Source organism: Heteronotia binoei, unplaced genomic scaffold (assembly GCF_032191835.1).
Source record: "Heteronotia binoei isolate CCM8104 ecotype False Entrance Well unplaced genomic scaffold, APGP_CSIRO_Hbin_v1 ptg000860l, whole genome shotgun sequence".
NCBI lineage: Eukaryota > Metazoa > Chordata > Lepidosauria > Squamata > Gekkonidae > Heteronotia > Heteronotia binoei.
In genome coordinates, this window is record NW_026800113.1 from 715,616 (window position 1) to 736,631 (window position 21,016).

Consider the following 21,016-nt stretch of genomic DNA (forward strand, 5'->3'; position numbering starts at 1 on the left):
CCTAGTACAACCCCCTTCATGGTGCAGGAACTTCACTTATCCCCCCACACGCCCCGTGACCCCGGCTCCACACCCAGAAGATGGGGGGCGGGAACCCTCCAGGATCCCTGGGCCAAACCGGCCTGGAGAACAGTTGCTCCCTGACCCCAAAGCGGCAATCAGCATTTCCCTGGACGTGTCAGAAAGGGCCATGAGAACGAAGCCCTGCCGCAGCCCTTCCTGCCCCTTCTTCTCAAGATCTGCCTCATTCGCAGGATCCTCATTGCTGTCAGGTGGCCATCTGGCCTCTGTTGAAGAACCTCCAAGGAAGGAGAGCCCACCACCTCCCGAGGAGGAAGCCTGTTCCACTGAGGAACCGCTCTAACAGTCATAGAATCCTAGAATCCTAGAGTTGGAAGGGACCTCCAGGGTCATCTAGTCCAACCCCCTGCACAATGCAGGAAGCCCACAAATACCTACCCCAAATTCAAAGGATCTTCATCTCTGTCAGATGGCCATCTAGTCTCTGTTGAAAAACCTCCAAGGAAGGAGAGCCCACCACCTCCCAAGGAGGAAGCCTGTTCCACTGAGGAACTGCTCTTGCGGTCAGGAATCATAGAGTTGGAAGGGGCCTCCAGGGTCATCTAGTCCAACCCCCTGCACAATGCAGGAAACTCACAAACACCTCCACCTACATTTACAGGATCTTCATCGCTGTCAGATGGCCATCTAGCCTCTGTTGAAAAACCTCCAAGGAAGGAGAGCCCACCACCTCCCGAAGAGGAAGCCTGTTCCACTGAGGAACTGCTCTTGCGGTCAGGAATCATAGAGTTGGAAGGGACCTCCAGGGTCATCTAGTCCAACCCCCTGCACAATGCAGGAAACTCACAAACACCTCCCCCTAAATTCACAGGATCTTCATGGCTGTCAGATGGCCATCCAGCCTCTCTTGAAAAACCTCCAAGGAAGGAGAGCCCACCACCTCCCAAGGAGGAAGCCTGTTCCACTGAGAAACTGCTCTAAGGGTCAGGACTTCAACGCCTTCTGTTGGTACAGACAGACTAGACAACGCAGCTACCCATATTGATCATTTCTCATTCAATTTATCATGCTCCTTTTATTTTAGACAATGTAATGGTTACAATTTTACATGAAAAGCATGGCTTTTCACTGCCACAGGAGGTAGTGGCGGCTACAGGCATAGCAGCTTCAAGAGGGAATTGGAGAAAAATCTGCGGCAGTGGTCCATCAGTGGCTATTAGCCACAGTGTATTGTTGGAACTCTCTGTCTGGGGCAGTGATGCTCTGTATTCTTGGTGCTGGAGGGGGGCATAGTGGAAGGGCTTCTAGCCCCACTTGTGAACCTCCTAGAATCATAGAGTTGAAGGGACCTCTAGGGTCATCTAGTCCACCCCCCCTGCACAATGCAGGAAACTCACAAACCCCTCCCCCTAAATTCACAGGATCCTCATGGCTGTCAGATGGCCAGTTAGCCTCTATTTAAAAACCTCCAAAGAAGGAGAATCCTAGAATTCTAGAGTTGGAAGGGACCCCCAGGGTCATCTAATCCAACCCCCTGCACAATGCAGGAAACTCACAAACCCCTCCCCCTAAATTCACAGGATCTTCATCGCTGTCGGATGGCCAGCTAGCCTCTATTTAAAAACCTCCAAGGAAGGAGAGCTCATCATCTCCTGAGGAAGCCTGTTCCATGAGAGGTGGTGGGCTGTCCTTCGTTGGTCCCTCTCCCCCTCCATCCAAAAAAATCAAAAGTAGCCGCCTAAAGCAGAAAACGCTTCTTACCTGGCATTTAGTGAATTCCTCTGCAAAGGTACAACCCAATCAAAGCAAGACCAAGTAAAATCTGTGCTCTGTGTTTTAAGAGGCAGCACCCAGTAGCGGAAAGAAAGAAGATAATATTAGAAAAGCAAATGAGGGATGGTGGCTCAGTGGCAGAGCATCTGCTTGGGAAGCAGAAGGTCCCAGGTTCAATCCCTGGCATCTCCAAAAAAGGGTCCAGGCAAATAGGCGTGGAAAACCTCAGCTGGAGACCCTGGAGAGCCATGAATGGGGCTGTGGCTCAGTGATAGAGCATCTGCTTGGGAAGCAGAAGGTCCCAGGTTCAATCCCTGGCATCTCCAAAAAGGGTCCAGGCAAATAGGTGTGAAAATCCTCCGCTTGAGACCCTGGAGAACCGCTGCTAGTCTGAGAAGACGATACTGACTTTGATGGACTGAGGGTCTGATTCAGTATAAGGCAGCTTCTTATGATCTTATGATCAAATATTAGTCCTTTATATTCTTTATATCTGACCATTAGAGCAGTTCTTCAGTGCTCTATCAGAATCATAGGCTTCCTCCTTCCTTGGAGGTTTTGAAACAGAGGCTAGAACATAAGAACATAAGAGAAGCCATGCTGGATCAGGCCAGTGGCCCATCCAGTCCAACACTCTGTGTCACACAGTGGCCAATATATGTGTGTGTATACATACATACATATATATATATATCACACACACAAACATACATATATACACACACACACTGTGGCTAATACCACTGATGGACCTAAGCGCCATATTGTTATCCAATCCCCTCTATGATTCTAGGATTCCTGACCGTTAGAGCGGTTCCTCAGTGGAACAGGCTTCCTCCTCGGGAGGTGGTGGGCTCTCCTTCCTTGGAGGTTTTTAAACAGAGGCTAGATGGCCTTCTGACAGCAATGAGGATCCTGTGAATTTAGGGGGAGGTGTTTGTGGGTTTCCTGCATTGCGCAGGGGGGTTGGACTAGATGACCCTGGAAGTCCTTTCCAATCCTAGGATTCTGTGATCTTTTATGTATTCTGTTTTATTCTTATTACTCTCCTCTCCCCCCTGCCCTGGCCAATCCTGTCCAGTTTTACAGTGCATCAGGCATGCCGACAAAACACCTCTCGGACAGCGTCTGTGCCGTCTGTGGGCAGCAGATTTTTGTCGATGTCAACGAAGAAGGGATTATCGAGAACACGTACAGACTGTCCTGCAATCACGTGTATCCTTTGGGGGAGAACGGGCGTGGAAGGGCCTCTGGAAGCGCCGGGCACAGGGTCTGGCTTGATCTTTTTTGTGGTTTCTCTCCCTACTGCTGGCAGGCGGGAGGTGGGCTTGTGCTGCTGTCACTGGTCTGAGGTAGATAGAACCAGGAGGGCAGCCGTGTCAGTCTGAAGCGATAGAACGGAGCAGGAGTCCAGCAGCACCTTGAAGACCGACACAGTCTTATTCCAATTGTGAGCTTTCGTGTTCATCCACACATCACCAGACAACGGAATGGGGTACAGAGCACAGCTACAAGTAGTTGGTGGGCTGGGGTTAAGAATGTGAAGTGGTGCAAAGAATCTGTTGGCAAAATAGTGAAATTAACAGATTTGGTCTGGGTAGCATTTGCGTGGGAAACCAATAAAGCAGTAACATGTCAGAATGGGAGAATGAAGCAATAAGTGAGCCAGTTTGGTGCCGTGGTTAAGTGCGTGGACTCTTACCTGGGAGAACCGGGTTTAAGAACATAAGAGAAGCCATGTTGGATCAGGCCAATGGCCCATCCAGTCCAACACTCTGTGTCACATAAGAACATAAGAGAAGCCCTGTTGGATCAGGCCAGTGGCCCCTCCAGTCCAACACTCTGTGTCACATAAGAACATAAGAGAAGCCCTGTTGGACCAGGCCAATGGCCCATCCAGTCCAACACTCTGTGTCACAGAGGAACATAAGAGAAGCCCTGTTGGATCAGGCCAGTGGCCGCTCCAGTCCAACACTCTGTGTCACATAAGAACATAAGAGAAGCCCTGTTGGATCAGGCCAGTGGCCCCTCCAGTCCAACACTCTGTGTCACATAAGAACATAAGAGAAGCCCTGTTGGATCAGGCCAGTGGCCCCTCCAGTCCAACACTCTGTGTCACATAAGAACATAAGAGAAGCCCTGTTGGATGAGGCCAATGGCCCCTCCAGTCCAACACTCTGTGTCACATAAGAACATAAGAGAAGCCCTGTTGGATCAGGCCAGTGGCCCCTCCAGTCCAACACTCTGTGTCACAGAGGAACATAAGAGAAGCCCTGTTGGATCAGGCCAATGGCCGCTCCAGTCCAACACTCTGTGTCACAGAGGAACATAAGAGAAGCCCTGTTGGATCAGGCCAGTGGCCGCTCCAGTCCAACACTCTGTGTCACATAAGAACATAAGAGAAGCCCTGTTGGATCAGGCCAGTGGCCCCTCCAGTCCAACACTCTGTGTCACATAAGAACATAAGAGAAGCCCTGTTGGATCAGGCCAGTGGCCCCTCCAGTCCAACACTCTGTGTCACATAAGAACATAAGAGAAGCCCTGTTGGATCAGGCCAGTGGCCCCTCCAGTCCAACACTCTGTGTCACACAGTGGCCAATATATGTGTGTATGTGTAAATCTATACACACACACACATATACATACATACATATACACACACACACATATATATATATATATACACACACACATATATATACATATATATACTGTGGCTAATAGCCACTGATGGACCTCTGCTCCATATTTTTATCCAGTCCCCTCTTAAAGCTGGCTATGCTTGTAGCCGCCACCACCTCCTGTGGCAGTGAATTCCACATGTTAATCACCCTTTGGGTGAAGAAGTACTTCCTTTTATCTGTTTTAACCTGACTGCTCAGCAATTTCATTAAATGCCCACGAGTTCTTGTATTGTGAGAAAGGGAGAAAAGGACTTCTTTCTCTACTTTCTCCATCCCATGCATAATCTTATAAACCTCTATCATGTCACCCCGCAGTCGACGTTTCTCAAAGCTAAAGAGCCCCAAGTGTTTTAACCTTTCTTCATAGGGAAAGTGTTCCAAACTTTTAATCATTCCAGTTGCCCTTTTCTGCACTTTTTCCAATGCTATAATATCCTTTTTGAGGTGCGGTGACCAGAATTGTACACAGTATTCCAAATGAGACCACACCATCGATTGATTTGATTCCCCACTCCTCCCCTTGCAGCTGCTGGAATGGCCTTGGGTCAGCCAGAGCTGTCATAGGAGTTGTCCTTGAAAGGGCAGCTTCTCTCTCAGCCCCACCCACCTCACAGGGTGTCTGTTGTGGGGGGAGAAGATATAGGAGATTGTAAGCCACTCTGAGTCTCTGATTCAGAGAGAAGGAAAAAAAGGAAGGAAAGGTCCCCTGTTCAAGCACCAGTCGTTTCCAACTCTGGGGTGACGTTGCTTTCACGGCAGTCTTTTTACGGGGTGGTTTGCCATTTCCTTCCCCAGTCTTTTACACTTCCCTCCCCCCAGCAAGCTGGGGACTCCTTTTACCGACCTTGGAAGGAGGGAAGGCTGAGTCAACCTCAGGCTGGCTACCTGAATCCAGCTTCCGCCGGAATCGAACTCAGGTCGCGAGCCGAGAGTTCAGACCACAGCACTGCAGTACTGCTGCTCTACCACTCTGCAGTCGTCGTCTTCTTCAAATGGGCAAGAAGGAAATTTACGTAGGACTTGAATTCATTTTTCATAATTGCCCAGCGTCAGTTCTTCTGTTGATGCGATATGGTTTCTATACCGTCACGTCGTATATATTGTTTGCTTCCCAGAATAGCAGATCTTTGAGTGGGGGGAGGTCAGATTCCAAAAATAGCATCTCCTCTGCAGAAAAACACAGTGAGTGCCTGACTCCCCGCCCCCCCCCAACCATGAGCGCACTTTTCAGGAAAGCCGTAGATTCTGTGACACCATCTTGCGCTCTACTTGATACATGGCCTTGCGGCTTCCTTCACGTGCCCAGCAAGCGCCGTGAGTCACAGCCAGGGTTACTCTCGTGCAGCTACGTCACGCTCGTGGTTAGCCCCGCCTCCCCCGTACGTCTTGTGGTCAGTCTGACGCTGGCAGGCAACGCAAATGCGAGCAGAGGAGTTCAGAGAATGCGGGGGTGGGAGAATGAGCAGGCTGTGCGGCGTCTTCTCCGCACAGCAGCTCACGTGGAGGAGTTCTGGGGACATAAGAACACACGGTGGCTCAGACTGAGTAGGTTGAAGTTGAATGCAGCGAAGACAGAAGTCCTTTGCCTGGGTCGGGGCGGTCCAGGAAGGCAAATTCCCCTACCAGCGCTTGACGGTGAGCCACTGAAAGGGACGCGCAACGTCAAGAGCTTGGGGGTACTACTGGAGCCTGCCCTGACAATGAAGGCCCAGATAGCAGCCACTGCTAAATCCGCCTTCTTTCCTCTAAGGCGGGTGAGGCAGTTGCACCCCTTCCTGGAGCGCGACGACCTGGCAGCAGTGATCCACGCAGCAGTCACCTTGAGGCTGGACTACTGTAATGCCCTCTACGTGGGGCTGCCCCTGTGCCGAACCCAGAAACTACAGCTAGTGCAGAATGCGGCGGCCAGGCTGTTATTAGGGCTCCCTAAGTGGGAGCATGTCCAGCCGGGGCTGCGGGAACTGCACTGGCTACCAGTAGTGTACCCCAGGGGTGACCAACAATAGCTCTCCAGATGTTTTTTTTGCCTACAACTCCCATCAGCCCCAGCCATTGGCCATGCTGGCTGGGGCTGATGGAAGTTGCAGGCCAAAAAACATCTGGAAAGCTACTATTGGCCACCCCTGGTGTACCGGATTCGTTACAAGGTGCTGGTTATTACCTATAAAGCCCTATATGGTCGAGGACCTGCCTACCTTAGGGACCGCCTCTCCTCACATGTTCCCCAGAGGGCATTTCGATCTGGCTCTCAAAACGTACTGGTAATCCCCGGGCCGAAGGAGGCCAAACTGAAAGTCACCAGGGAAAGGGCCTTTTCGATCACCGCTCCCCCACTGGTGGAAGCAGCTACCAGGAGAAATACGGGCCTTGGGGGATCTTGGCCAATTCTGCAGGGCCTGCAGAACCATCCTCTTCCATCTGGCCTTTAACTAACGTAGTGCCTACGGCATAGATGGAATGCCATCACACTGAAAAATGGGATAATACTTAGAGCTTAGCACCAAACAATATGTAATGCTGATTTTAATTCTGAATGTATAATTGTATTGAATGGATTATTTTATAGCTGGTATATTTTACTATTTGACTATTGCGGATTTCTATGTTGTGAGCCGCCCTGAGTCTGCTCCGGCGGGGAGGGCGGGATATAAATCAAATAAATAAGAGAAGCCCTGTTGGATCAGGCCACTGGCCCATCCAGTCCAACACTCTGTGTCACATAAGAGAAGCCCTGTTGGATCAGGCCAATGGCCTCTCCAGTCCAACACTCTGTGTCACATAAGAACAGAAGAGAAGCCCTGCTCGATCAGGCCAGTAGCCCCTCCAGTCCAACACTCTGTGTCACATGAGAACATAAGAAAAGCCCTGTTGGATCAGGCCAGTGGCCCCTCCAGTCCAACACTCTGTGTCACATAAGAACATAAGAGAAGCCCTGTTGGATCAGGCCAATGGCCCATCCAGTCCCACACTCTGTGTCACATAAGAGAAGCCATGTTGGATCAGGCCAGTGGCCCTTCCAGTCCAACACTCTGTGTCACATAAGAACATAAGAGAAGCCCTGTTGGATCAGGCCACTGGCCCATCCAGTCCAACACTCTGTGTCACATAAGAACATAAGAGAAGCCCTGCTGGATCAGGCCAATGGCCCCTCCAGTCCAACACTCTGTGTCACATAAGAACATAAGAGAAGCCCTGTTGGATCAGGCCAATGGCCCATCCAGTCCAACACTCTGTGTCACATAAGAACATAAGAGAAGCCCTGTTGGATCAGGCCAATGGCCCATCCAGTCCCACACTCTGTGTCACATAAGAGAAGCCCTGTTGGATCAGGCCAGTGGCCCCTCCAGTCCAACACTCTGTGTCACATAAGAACATAAGAGAAGCCCTGTTGGATCAGGCCAATGGCCCATCCAGTCCCACACTCTGTGTCACATAAGAGAAGCCATGTTGGATCAGGCCAGTGGCCCCTCCAGTCCAACACTCTGTGTCACATAAGAACATAAGAGAAGCCCTGTTGGATCAGGCCAATGGCCCATCCAGTCCAACACTCTGTGTCACATAAGAGAAGCCATGTTGGATCAGGCCAGTGGCCCCTCCAGTCCAACACTCTGTGTCACATAAGAACATAAAAGAAGCCCTGTTGGATCAGGCCAATGGCCCATCCAGTCCCACACTCTGTGTCACATAAGAGAAGCCATGTTGGATCAGGCCAGTGGCCCCTCCAGTCCAACACTCTGTGTCACATAAGAACATAAGAGAAGCCCTGTTGGATCAGGCCAATGGCCCATCCAGTCCAACACTCTGTGTCACATAAGAGAAGCCATGTTGGATCAGGCCAGTGGCCCCTCCAGTCCAACACTCTGTGTCACATAAGAACATAAAAGAAGCCCTGTTGGATCAGGCCACTGGCCCATCCAGTCCCACACTCTGTGTCACATAAGAGAAGCCCTGTTGGATCAGGCCAGTGGCCCATCCAGTCCAACACTCTGTGTCACATAAGAGAAGCCGTGTTGGATCAGGCCAGTGGCCCCTCCAGTCCAACACTCTGTGTCACATAGCGGCCAAAAAACCCAGGTGCCATCAGGAGGTCCACCAGTCGGGCCACGACACTGGAAGCCCTCCCACTGTGCCCCACCCCCCAAGCACCAAAAGTACAGAGCACCACTGCCCCAGACCAATAATCACTCTAAGCTGCAGAGTCTTGTGGTCTTATGTGAAACAGAGTGTTGGATTGGAGGGGCCACTGGCCTGATCCAACATGGCTTCTCGTATGTTCTTATGTGACACAGAGTGTTGGACTGGAGGGGCCACTGGCCTGATCCAACATGGCTTCTCTTATGTTCTTATGTGACACAGAGTGTTGGACTGGAGGGGCCACTGGCCTGATCCAACAGGGCTTCTCTTATGTTCTTATGTGACACAGAGTGTTGGACTGGAGGGGCCACTGGCCTGATCCAGCAGGGCTTCTCTTATGTTCTTATGTGACACAGAGTGTTGGACTGGAGGGGCCATTGGCCTGATCCAACAGGGCTTCTCTTATGTTCTTATGTGACACAGAGTGTTGGTCTGGAGGGGCCATTGACCTGATCCAACAGGGCTTCTCTTATGTTCTTATGTGACACAGAGTGTTGGACTGGAGGGGCCATTGGCCTGATCCAGCAGGGCTTTCTTATGTCCTTATGTGACACAGAGTGTTGGACTGGAGGGGCCATTGGTCTGATCCAGCAGGGCTTCTCTTATGTCCTTATGTGACACAGAGTGTTGGACTGGAAGGGCCACTGGCCTGATCCAACACAGCTTCTCTTATGTTCTTATGTGACACAGAGTGTTGGACTGCAGGGGCCACTGGCCTGATCCAACAGGGCTTCTCTTATGTTCTTATGTTACACAGAGTGTTGGACTGCAGGGGCCACTGGCCTGATCCAACAGGGCTTCTCTTATGTTCTTCTGTGACACAGAGTGCTGGACTGGAGGGGCCACTGGCCTGATCCAACAGGGCTTCTCTTAGGTTCTCTTACGTTCTTACCTTCCTCACAGGGTGTCTGTTGTGGGAAGGGAAGGGAAAGGAGATTGGAAGCCACTCTGAGACTGAGTGGGGGGCAGGGTATACATCCAGCCTCCTCTTCTTCTTCCTCTCCTCCTCCTCTTCTAAATGGTCTGGGGTGGGGAAACCACACTGTGAGAATTACACGGAGACGCCTGCTTTGTTCTGCCGCTTGAGACCAGCACGGCTGCCCACGTCAGTCTGATCTCCCTTGTAGAACAGGGCAAAGGTAGCTGTACAGACCAGCCCTGGATGGGCCTCCGTCATCGTGATCTCAGGCCAGGAAAGGGGAACCGAAGCTCCGCATCAGGTGGGCGGGCCTGGAATCAGTGCGTCTCCTTCATCCGCAAGGGGAAGGCTTCTTGGCCGCCGTGTGGTTTGCCTGCCTCAGTTCTGTCGTGGGTTTAGTCATGGGTGGAATCCAGCCACCCACTTGTTCCCAGCGTGGTTTCCACGTGCTCCTCTTAGGATCATGTTAAGAGGTCAGAGCAGGCCCTCCCATCCCCAGCCCACCATATTTATTTACTTACTTTATTTCAATCCATCCTTTTTCCACAGTGGGAACCCAGAGTGGCCGATGTCCGTCTCCTCTCCTCTGTTCCTCTGAGAGCCAGTTTGGTGTAGTGGTTAAGGGTTGGGGTTATTATCTGGGAGAACCGGATTTGATTCCCCCACTCCTCCACTTGCAGCTGCTGGAATGGCCTTGGGTCAGCCAGAGCTCTGGCAGAGGTTGTCCTTGAAAGGGCAGCTTCTGGGAGTGTTCCCTCAGCCTCACCCGCCTCACAGGGTGTGTGTTGTGGGGGAAGAAGATAAAGGAGATTGTGAGCTGCTCTCTGATCCAGAGAGAAGGTTGGGGTATAAACCCAATGTCTTCTAAGAGAGCCAGTTTGGTGTAGAGGTTAAGTGCGCGGACTCTTATCTGGGAGAACCGGGTTTGATTCCCCACTCCTCCACTTGCAGCTGCTGGAATGGCCTTGGGTCAGCCAGAGCTCTCTTATCTGGGAGAACCGGGTTTGATTCCCCACTCCTCCACTTGCAGCTGCTGGAATGGCCTTGGGTCAGCCAGAGCTCTCTTATCTGGGAGAACCAGGTTTGATTCCCCACTCCTCCACTTGCAGCTGCTGGAATGGCCTTGGGTCAGCCAGAGCTCTCTTATCTGGGAGAACCGGGTTTGATTCCCCATTCCTCCATGTGGAGCCAGCTGGGTGACCTTGGGCGAGTCCTAGTTCCCTCAGAGCTGTTCTCACAAGAGCAGTTTCTGTCAGAGCTCTCTCTGGAGTGATCCTGAGTCAGTCATATCTCTCAGAGGTGTTCTGCTCAAGAGCAGTTCTCGAAGAGCTCTCTCAGCTCCACCTACTTCACAGAATGTCTGTCATGGGAGGCGGAGGAAGTGAAAGGAGATTGTAAGCCCCTTTCCTTTGGGTAGTGAAGGGCAGAGGATAAATCCAGTCACTGCTGCTTCTTCTTCCTCCTTCCTCCTCCTCCCTTCTTTTTTCTTCTTCCCTCACAACAACCCTGTGAGGCAGACCAGGCATGTGACTGGCCCAAGGTCACCCAGAGAGTTTCCATGGCAAAGCAGGGTTTCAAACCTGGGACTCCCAGATCCTTCTTGTTGTTCAGTCGCACAATCGAGTCTGACTCTTTGCGACCCCCTGGACCAAGTCATGCCAGGCCCTCCTGTCTTCCACCATCCTCTGAAGTCTGCTCACATTTGTGTTTGTTACATCATTAATGCTGTCCAGCCATCTCATCTTTTGCCGTCCCCTTCTTCTTTGGCTTTCTGTCTTTCCCAGCATCAGGGTCTTCTCCAGGGAATGCTCCCTCCTCATTGGGTGGCCAAAGTATTTGAGCTCCAGCTTCAGCATCTGATCTTCCAGGGAACACTCTGGGTTGATTTCCCTTAGGACGGACTGATTGGATCTTCTTGCAGAGCAAGGGACTCTCAAGAGTCTTCTCCAGGGAGTGCTCCCTTCTCATTGGGTGGCCAAAGCATTTGAGCTTCAGCTTCAGCATCTGACCTTCCAGGGAACAGTCTGGGTTGGTTTCCCTTAGAACTGACTGATTGGATCTTCTTGCAGAGCAAGGGACTCTCAAGATTCTTCTCCAGCACCACAGCTCAAAAGCATCTATTCTTCTGCACTCAGCCTTTCTTATGGTCCAGCTCTCACAGCCATACATTACTACTGGGAATACAATCGCTTTGACTGTATGGACTTTTGTTGGCAGGGTGATGTCCCTACTTTTCATTATACTGCCTGGTTCGCCATAGCTGTCCTCCCAAGGAACAAAAGTCTTTTAATTGAACATATGAAGCTGCCTTATACTGAATCAGACCCTCAGTCCATCAAAGTCAGTATTGTCTTCTCAGACTGGCAGCGGCTCTCCAGGGTCTCAGGCTGAGGTTTTTCACACCTATTTGCCTGGACCCTTTTGAGTTGGAGATGCCGGGGATTGAACCTGGGACCTTCTGCTACCCTAGCAGATGCTCTACCACTGAGCCACCTTCCCTCCCCATTTCATGGCTAATTTCATGGCTATAGCCACCATCTGCAGTGATCTTGGGTCCCAGAAATGTGAAATCTGTCACTGCTTCTATGTCTTCCCCTTCTGTTTGCCAAGGTGTGATGGGGCCGGATGCCATGATCTTAGTTGTTTTGATGTTGAGTTTCAAGCCTACTTTTGTGCTCTCCTCTGTCACCCTCAACAAGAGGTTCTTTAGGTCCTCCTCACTTTCTGCCATTAGAGCAGTGTCGTCTGCGTATCTGAGGTTGCTGCCGTTTTCCCCGGCAATCTTCATTCCGGCTTCTGCTTCATTCAGGCTGGCATTCCGCATGATCCCAGCCCAGTGCTTTAGCCTCTCCCCCAGGCTGGGCCTTTTGGAAGTCAGGTGTTCTAGCCACCACCGCCAGCCTGATGGAAACGTTGGTCAGTCTTGCTGGTGGGGCCAAGCTGTGTTAGGGGCGCCAGTCCCAGGTTGGAAAATTCTGGAGGTTTTGTGGGTGGAGCCTGAGGGCTTGGGAGGGGAGGGGCTTCAGTGGGGTATAAAGCCCTATGGCCCACCTTCCAAAGGGGCCGTTTCCTCCAGGGGTCTCTGTTACCTAGAGATCAGTTGTGTCAGCGGGAGGCTGCCGAAACAAGGAGGAGAATCTCTCCTCATGTAATTATCGTAGGCTTCAGCTACTGATGAATGTTTGCAACGATTCCCTCATAAACGGTGACTGATTTCGCACTAGGCCTTTAATCCTGGCTTAGCCCTGTCCCCCAAACTGACATTCTACACGAGAATCAGAGAAGCCAACTCTATGACTCTGTAATTCTATGATTTTCTTGTAGAATGTCAGCTTGGGGGACAGGGCTAAACCTGGGTTAAAGGCCTAGTGCGAAATTGGTCAGAAGTTCTTGCAAATAAGGCTGTAAGTTCCTTGAATAAGAAGACTGCAGATTCATACCCCGCACTTCTCTCTGAATCAGAGACTCAGAGCAGCTCACAATCTCCCTTATCTTCTCCCTCCACGACACACACCCTGTGAGGTGGGTGGGGCTGAGAAAGCTCTGGCAGAAGCTGCCCTTTCGAGGACAGCTCTGCGAGAGCTATGGCTGACCCAGGGCCATTCCAGCAGGTGCAAGTGGAGGAGTGGAGGAGGAGGAGAAGAATTGCAGATTTATACCCCGCTCTTCTCTCTGAATCAGAGCGGCTTACAATCTCCCTTATCTTCTCTCTCCACAACAGACACCTTGTGAGGTGGTTGGGGCTGAGAAGGCTCTCCCAGAAGCTACCCTTTCAAAAACAACTCTGCAAGAGCGATGGCTGACCCAAGGCCACTCCAGCAGGTGCAAATGGAGGAGTGGGGAATCAAACCCAGTTCTCCCAGATAAGAGTCCACACACTTAACCACTACACCAAACTGGCTCTCTTAGATGAAAATATTGGGTTTATACCCTGCCCTCCACTCCGAATTTCAGAGTCTCAGAGCAGCTTACAATCTCCTTTATCTCCTTCCCCCACAACAGACACCCTGTGAGGTGGGTGGGGCTGAGAGAGCTCTGACAGAAGCTGCCCTTTCGAGGACAACTCCTGCGAGAGCTATGACTGACCCAAGGCCATTCCAGCAGCTGCAGGGGGAGGAGTTGGGTATCAAACCTGGTTTTCCCAGATAAGAGTCCTTTTACCTTTCTCTGCCACAACTGACACCCTGGGAGGCGGGTGGGGCTGAGAGAGCTCTCCCAGAAGCTGCCCTTTCAAGGACAACCTCTGCAAGAGCTGTTGGCTGACCCAAGGCCATTCCAGCAGGTGCAAGTGGAGGAGTGGGGAATCGAACCTGGTTCTCCCAGATAACAGCCCACGCACTTAACCACTACGCACTTAACTACACCACGCACTTAACTACACCAAACTGGCTCTAATGTAGTCCTCTGACTGCCTTCTTTGCATAGACAGAGTGAGTTATCCTGGCCTGAGGCTGCTTCTGGATCCCAGCAGTGGGTAGTTTCTCTGCTAACTCCCGCCTGTCTCTGCCGTTGGCCCATCCCTTAACTCCTCTGCCTGCGCAGCTTCCACGAGTTCTGCATCCGCGGCTGGTGCATCGTTGGGAAGAAGCAGACGTGCCCCTACTGCAAGGAGAAGGTCGACCTAAAGCGAATGTTCAGCAACCCGTATCCTTCACCAGGCCGCCTGGGTCGCCAGGCCTTTGCGAGGGCGGGGAGGGAGTGGAGTGCCGGATCCTGAAGCAATCGACATCTCGGGGGCCCCTTTGCAAATGATGTCAGAGTCTGAGGGCCTGCCCCACCGCCCCCTCTGCAGCCTGCAGGCCCCTTCTCAAAAGCCCCTTTGACAGCTGCGGGGGAGAGGCAGGGAGAGCCAGACTTGGTGACGGTGCCTCCAACAGCCGTGCCAGGCAAACTGGGCAAAGAGCAGCGTGTGCTGGCTGCAGGGGCTGCAAGCAGGGGGGAAACGGGGGGTGGGGGGGAAACCAGCCAGAGCCGCTAAAGGCGTGGGGTCCCATAGGGCAGGGCCTACTTGGCCTAATTGTTAATCTGGCTCGGGGAGGGGCGTGGCTTGTCTCCAGGGCTGGCTGCTCAAACAGGCCCGAGGATTTTGTAATCAGAATGAGAAGAATTAATGAGTTTGCTTCATGTGTTCCGGAGTTTGCTAGGAGGGAAGTCCTCACCTTGACTTGGGGGCAGGTTCAGGAGCAGCCCGGCCTTCCTTGAGAGCCCCCCGCCGTCCAGTATTTTGACCCTCCCTCTGCTCCCTTCCTGATGCAGCAAAGACATGGGTGGAAAGGCAGCAAGGGAACCGCGCAGGCCTTCATAAGCTGGCTTGAATCCCCCCCCCTTGCTCCTCCAAGGAGCTGTACGTGGCTTACACAGCTTCCGCCCCATTACAGGAACTCTGTGGGGAAGGTGAGGCTGAAAGCAGCCAGTGAACTTGCCGGCTTGGTGAGCAGGGCTTTTTTGGTAGGGAAACCCCCCCCAGCAGGAACTCATTTGCATATTAGGCCACCTCCCCCCCTTGACAACGCCATTGTTTCACAGAGTTTTTTGTGGGGAGAGCCTGGCAGGAACTCATTTGCATATTAGGCCACACCCCTTGACAGCGCCATTTTTTCCCCACGGGGCTTTTTGTGGAGGGAGCCCAGCAGGAACTCATTTGCATATTAGTCCACACCTCCTGTCACCAAGCTAGCCAGAGCTGCGTTCCTGCTCGAAAAAAAGCCCTGTTTGTGAGGATTTGAATCCGGGTCCGCTCTAGCAATAGAATCATAGAGTTGGAAGGGACCTCCAGGGTCATCTAGTCCAACCCCCAGCACAATGCTGGAAACTAACAAACACCTCCCCTAAATTCACAGGATCTTCATTGCTGTCAGATGGCCAGTTAGCCTCTGTTTAAAAACCTCCAAAGAAGGAGAATCCTAGAATTCTAGAGTTGGAAGGGACCTCCAGGGTCATCTAGTCCAACCCCCTGCACAATGCAGGAAACCCACAAACACCTCCCCCCTAAATTCACAGGATCTTCATTGCTGTCAGATGGCCATCTAGCCTCTGTTGAAAAACCTCCAAGGAAGGAGAGCCCACCACCTCCCAAGGAGGAAGCCTGTTCCACTGAGGAACCGCTCTAACGGTCAGGAAGTTCTTTCTAATGTGGAGCCAGAAACTCTTTTGATTTAATTTCATTCCGTTGGTTCTGGTCCGACCTTCCAGGGCCACAGAAAACAATTCCACCCCATCCTCTAGATGACAGCCCTTCAAGTACTTGAAGATGGTGATCCTATCACCTCTCAGCCGCCTCCTCTCCAGGCTAAACATCCCCAGCTCCTTCAACCTTTCCTCATAGGGTCTCCAGACCCCTCACCATCTTCTTCGCCATCCCATGCATTTATCTTGTAACCTCTCTCATGTCACCCCTCAGTCGACGTTTCTCCAAGCTCAAGAGCCCCGAGCGTTTCAACCTTTCTTCATAGGGAAAGTGTTCCAGCCCTTTAATCATTCTAGTTGCCCTTTTCTGCACTTTTTCCAATGCTATAATATCCTTTTTGAAGTGCGGTGACCGGAATTGTACCCAGTATTCCGAATGAGACCGCACCATCGATTTATATGGGGGCATACTGGCTGATTTGATGAAATCAAATTAGGTTTATACATTAAATGAAGATGTTAATAGGTCCAAGGCTTCGTCTTGGTGAGGCTGGGGGCCCCAGGCTCAGGAATAGAATTATAACTTTGGGTCCAGACCAGGGGTGGCCAAACTGTGACTCGGGAGCCACATGTGGCTCTTTCACACAGATTGTGTGGCTCTCTAAGCCCCTGCCACCTCAGCTGCTGGTTTGGGGAAGGCATTTGCCTCCTTAAATCTCTTGGCCAAGCCAAGCCAGCCAGCAGCTTGGAGAAGCCATTTAAAGTTAAAGTTGCTTTCTTTCTACTTCCCCCTCCCCCATCTATTTATCTTCCTTCCTTCCTCCCTCCCTCTCTCCCTCCCTCCCTTCCTTGTCTTGCAGCTCTCAAACATCTGACGTTTTAATTCTGTGTGGCTCTTAAGTTAAGCAGGTTTGCCCACCCCTGGTCCAGACCGTTACAGCAGTTTACGCCACAGCACTGGTCTGAACTCAGATTCAGCAGGAGCTCCCAGGAGCACAGCTCCTGAACCTTTCTGAGGGTTCCCCCTCTTCCTCCCCACCTCCCTTGTCCATTGAATGGTAGGTGCAGCTGCATAACAATCCCTGGATTAGGAGAGCAAGCAGCCAGCAGGGGCTTTGCCACACCCCCAGTAGCCCTCATTAACCCCTGGAGAAGCCCAAACCACCCTTTCTCCACTCCTTATGTGATTTTGGGCACTGTGGGACTTGCTGGCCTTATGACTGGGGCGGTGGTCATAAGGCCAGCAAAGAGAGCCCCAGGTGAGCGAGGCCCGGATTTCTAGCCAGCCCAAGCAGGCCTCGCTCGCCCGGGGCTCTCCTTTCTTGCATCAGGTTGCTTTCGGCTGGGGGCGGGGGGCGTCGCATATGCTAACGAGCTATGCTAATGAACTCCACCACCTATTTCTCTACAAAATGACCCCCGAAGGCATTTACGGCCAGAATCGTTCTTGACAGAGGGGGGGCGTCGCTGCGCTCTTACGGCATCCCGCAGTCGCCATTGGCTTGGTTTCACCCAGTCGTTTCCCGCTACGGCCTCTGCTTCCTTAACCCTTTGTGCCCCAGCTGGGAGAGGCCGCACGTCATGTACGGGCAGCTGCTGGACTGGCTGCGCTACCTGGTGGCCTGGCAGCCGGTCATCATCGGGGTGGTGCAAGGCATCAACTACATCCTGGGACTGGAGTAGCTCTCCTCCCCGGCTGCCTCCCGCCTCTGCCAGTGTGGGCCCAGAGAGCCACGTGGCCCGGGACGTTGCAGAAACCCCAGGGAGACGCGCGGGGTTTCCTCTTCGCCGGAGGCCCCTCTGCTCGCAAAGTCGGACAAGGACCTGTGGCCCCCAGGGAAGCGCTCAAACCGCCCGAGGGTCGGCAGGGAGGGAGGAGAGGCCTTTTCTAAAAAAAAAAAAAAAACAAAAAAAATTATAATGAGCATATTTAAGATCTTTTTATCGCTGATTTCCGAAGGGAAGGGACTCGCCCGGGTTCGTCTTCGCTCCCGCCCTGCTCTCCCGTAGCGTACCCGCTTGCTGTAGAAGGAGGAAAGAAGCCGAGAGAATTTGTGCAATCCGCCTCCCCCCCCCCCCTCAAGCGCCACTTGGAGGGGGGCAACCCTGCCGCTTCAGCCCCTCCCAGGAGTGAGAACGGGAGCTCGGGGGGGGGGGGCAGCCAGCAGGTTGGGGCCAGGTCTACCTCCTGCCCCCTCCCCTCCGCAGGCCAAGTTGTCATCTGGGGAGTGCCAGTCGTTGGTGCTTGGAAGGCGGGGGGAATGCTGGCTGAGTGGAAGGGGAGGTCCTCTTTGAGTCAGCTCCTTGACCTGGAATTGCCTGTGCCCCCCGTCCCTTCTCTTCCTTGTTGTTCTCGAGGTGACGGGTGGTGGCAATAACCCCCTCCCTCCATCCCCCCCCCCCATCAGCCCATCTTGGACGTTGAACTTGGACTCGATCTGAAAAAGGAACTTTCGTTTGCACTATTCTTCTTGTGTGACCTCCCCCCCCCCCCCAAAAAAAAAACATTGCCGTTAACTCTTTGCACAGCTGGGTAGTTTCCTCCACAAAGAGGGGGGAGCGTTTCGGGCCCGGCTCAACATGTGCAGCTTCTGCACCTTCGGGAAGCAGCCAGGGGGCTTCCAGCTCCTCGATACCTTCCCAGAAAAGGCACGTTAAAATATTTGGATTCCCCGGGCAAGGGAGAGACGGGTCGCTTGTGTGTGGTTTCCGTTGTGCTCGCCCGAAAAAGGCGGCACTGCCTGTCGAATCCAACTCCCCCGGTGGGACGTCTTTCCGTTCGGACACAGCCGTGGGGGTCTTGCTTGCCTAGCCAGTCACTTTGTGAAGGTGGGAAAGGGGAGGAGATGGCGCTGCTGAAGAGCCAGCCTCTTGGCCACGGCCACTCGCGTGTTTTACTCTGAGAAGCCCCATAGGAATGTGCAGGTGAGCTCCATCTGTGAGTAAGGGAGGCCTTGCCTCGTCACTTCCGGACTTCCACCCCGCCCAACCTCTGATGACCTTAGGGAGTGTGTGGGGAAACTCCTGAGGGCGAGCGGGGAAACTTCCCGACCCTTCCGGACCCGGTGAGTCGCCGAGGACTCAGAGCCCCACGTGGATCAGCTGATGGGGACTCATCCCAGGGTTGCTTCATGACACCATCTTCTGACCGCCCAGTTCCAGTGGAATTTGGAGAGGTTTCCAGGCTCTGAAGAAACGAGGTGGAATTCGGGTTGCCGGTAGAACAGGACATCAGTGTAGTGGGGAGGCCAACGGTGTGTTCCTTGAGGACAACAAGCTGCTCCTCCGCAGTTATTATTTTCCCACCTGCCCCCCCCCCACTCTTGCCTTTGGGGTTGACCACTTCCTTTGTCCCCCAAGGTAGACGTTTTTCATTGCTCTGAAATGTAGGGTTGAGTTAGATGTCTTCTGCAAGAAAAAGGGGACGGCTTTCCTCTGGTAGGCCCAAGGGAGTCTTCTGCTGGCACGTGGGACTTCCCTCTTGCAGCAGCGGGAGGCTTCTTGGGCCAAAGGAGGGCGGTGTTGGAAACAGAACAGATCCACGGGATCCGGCCCCAAGCAAGCAAGCAAGTGGGAAAGTCGCAAGGCAAGAAAGACTTGGCAATTCAGGTGTCTGGCTTTGGCAGGGAACGTTTTCTCTCTCCGGTGGGCGCCACCAGCATTGTTGGTTTTCAGAGGACAGAGTGGCTTCCTGCAGAGCTTTTTGGGTGGGCTGGGAAGGGGCGTATTTGCCGGTGGCAGCTTCTGCCTCACGTCTGCCCGAGTTGGCCAGCAGAAGAAAGGATCCAAATACGTCCGCTAGATCTCGGGGGGCAGGGGAGCAATGAGCTAGCCACGGTAGGGGCAGTGGCTTAATGCAAAGCAGTTCTAGCGGGCACATCCCCACTTTGGTCCTTGCATCGCCCTCCTGCGTTGAGTCGTGCATGCTCAGGGGGCCAGCGTGGCGGTCAGCGGAGCAGCAATGCATTATTTAATCCACGAGACCGCCATTAGCACCGAAGCTCTCTTCGGCGGGCTGCCATTTTGGGAGACAGCCCAGTCAGGGGTTGGTTGGTTTGTTTTTCTTCTTTCCACCTGATAAAAGACGTGTAATAAATTGAGCCAAAATCGTTTGCTGTGTGGTTTTCCAAAAGCGTCCTGGGCACAAAGTTATCGCCTTGATCTGTTCTGAAGTGTGTTTTCGAAAAAAAGAAAGAATCGTAACGACGGGGATGAAATGCCGCTTTCTAGTTCTTCTCCAAAGATTGGGCCTGTTTCACTGGGGAAGTCTTGCGGATTCACTGTAGCAGAAACTCCTTTGCATAATAGGCTACACACCCCTGATGTAGCCAGTCTTCCTGGAGCTGACAGTAAGCCCCATACTAAGAGCCCTGTAAGCTTTTGGAGGATTGGCTACATCAGTGCATGTGTGGCCTAATATGCAAAGGAGTTCCTGTTATTAAAAAAAGAAAGAAAAGCTTTTCACTTAGGAGTACTTTTGGTGGAGAGCCAGTTTGGTGGAGTGGTTGAGTGCGCGGACTCTTATCTGGGAGAACAGGGTTTGATTCCCCACTCCTCCACTTGCACCTGCTGGAATGGCCTTGGGTCAGCCATAGCTCTCATAGGAGTTGTCCTTTAAAGGGCAGCTGCTGGGAGAGCTCTCTCAGCTCCACCCACCTCACAGGGTGTCTGTTGTGAGGGGAGAAGATATAGGAGATTGCATGCTGCTCTGAGCCTCTATCCTTGAAAGGGCAGCTTCTGGGAGAGCTCTCTCAGCCCCACCCACCTCACAGGGTATCTGTTGTGGGGGAGGAAGGGAAAGGAGATTGTAGGCCGCTCTGAGCCACTGTCCTTGAAAGGGCAGCTTCTGGGAGAGCCCTCTCCAGCCCCACCCACCTCACAGGGTGTCTGTTGTGGGGGAGGAAGGGAAAGGAGATTGTAGGCCACTCTGAGCCTCTGTCCTTGAAAGGGCAGCTTCTGGGAGAGCTCTCTCAGCCCCACCCACCTCACAGGGTGTTTGTTGTGGGGGGGGGGGGAAGGTAACAGAGATTGTGACTGCTCTGAGATTTGGAGTGGAGGGCGGGATATATATCCAATATCATCATCTTCACTTGTGACTGACTGTCTGAACAGAAGGACAGTGCTGACCGACAATGTTTATGGACCGTGGGCCTCAGCCAAAGGATGCATTTGACTCTTCCAGCAAACCCGCAGATTCATGTGTGGCCTTTGAGCAGAATCCAGTGAGGCTCTTTTCTTCCTAAACTCTGCCAAAGGACCGGGGCTCCACCCGCCAGCCTCTGTTCTCACCACCTCATGTTCAGCAGCGCTTGGCCAGAAAAGAGGCCCAGTCGGTACTGCCTGAGGCCCAAATCTTCAT

The 21,016-nt window shown here is 52.6% G+C and overlaps 1 protein-coding gene across 1 annotated transcript in view; it reads left to right on the forward strand.

Annotated features, from left to right (window-relative positions):
- RNF121 (ring finger protein 121) overlaps positions 1 to 19,769 on the forward strand; it is a 52,334-nt gene extending 32,565 nt beyond the window's left edge. Inside the window, exons 7-9 of the mRNA XM_060263770.1 lie at positions 2,876 to 3,009; positions 14,074 to 14,175; positions 17,220 to 19,769. Of these exons, the coding sequence (XP_060119753.1) occupies positions 2,876 to 3,009; positions 14,074 to 14,175; positions 17,220 to 17,340 (357 nt within the window). The 3' untranslated portion in view covers positions 17,341 to 19,769. The remainder of the gene's footprint in view (positions 1 to 2,875; positions 3,010 to 14,073; positions 14,176 to 17,219) is intronic.
- Positions 19,770 to 21,016: the final 1,247 nt, after the last annotated feature.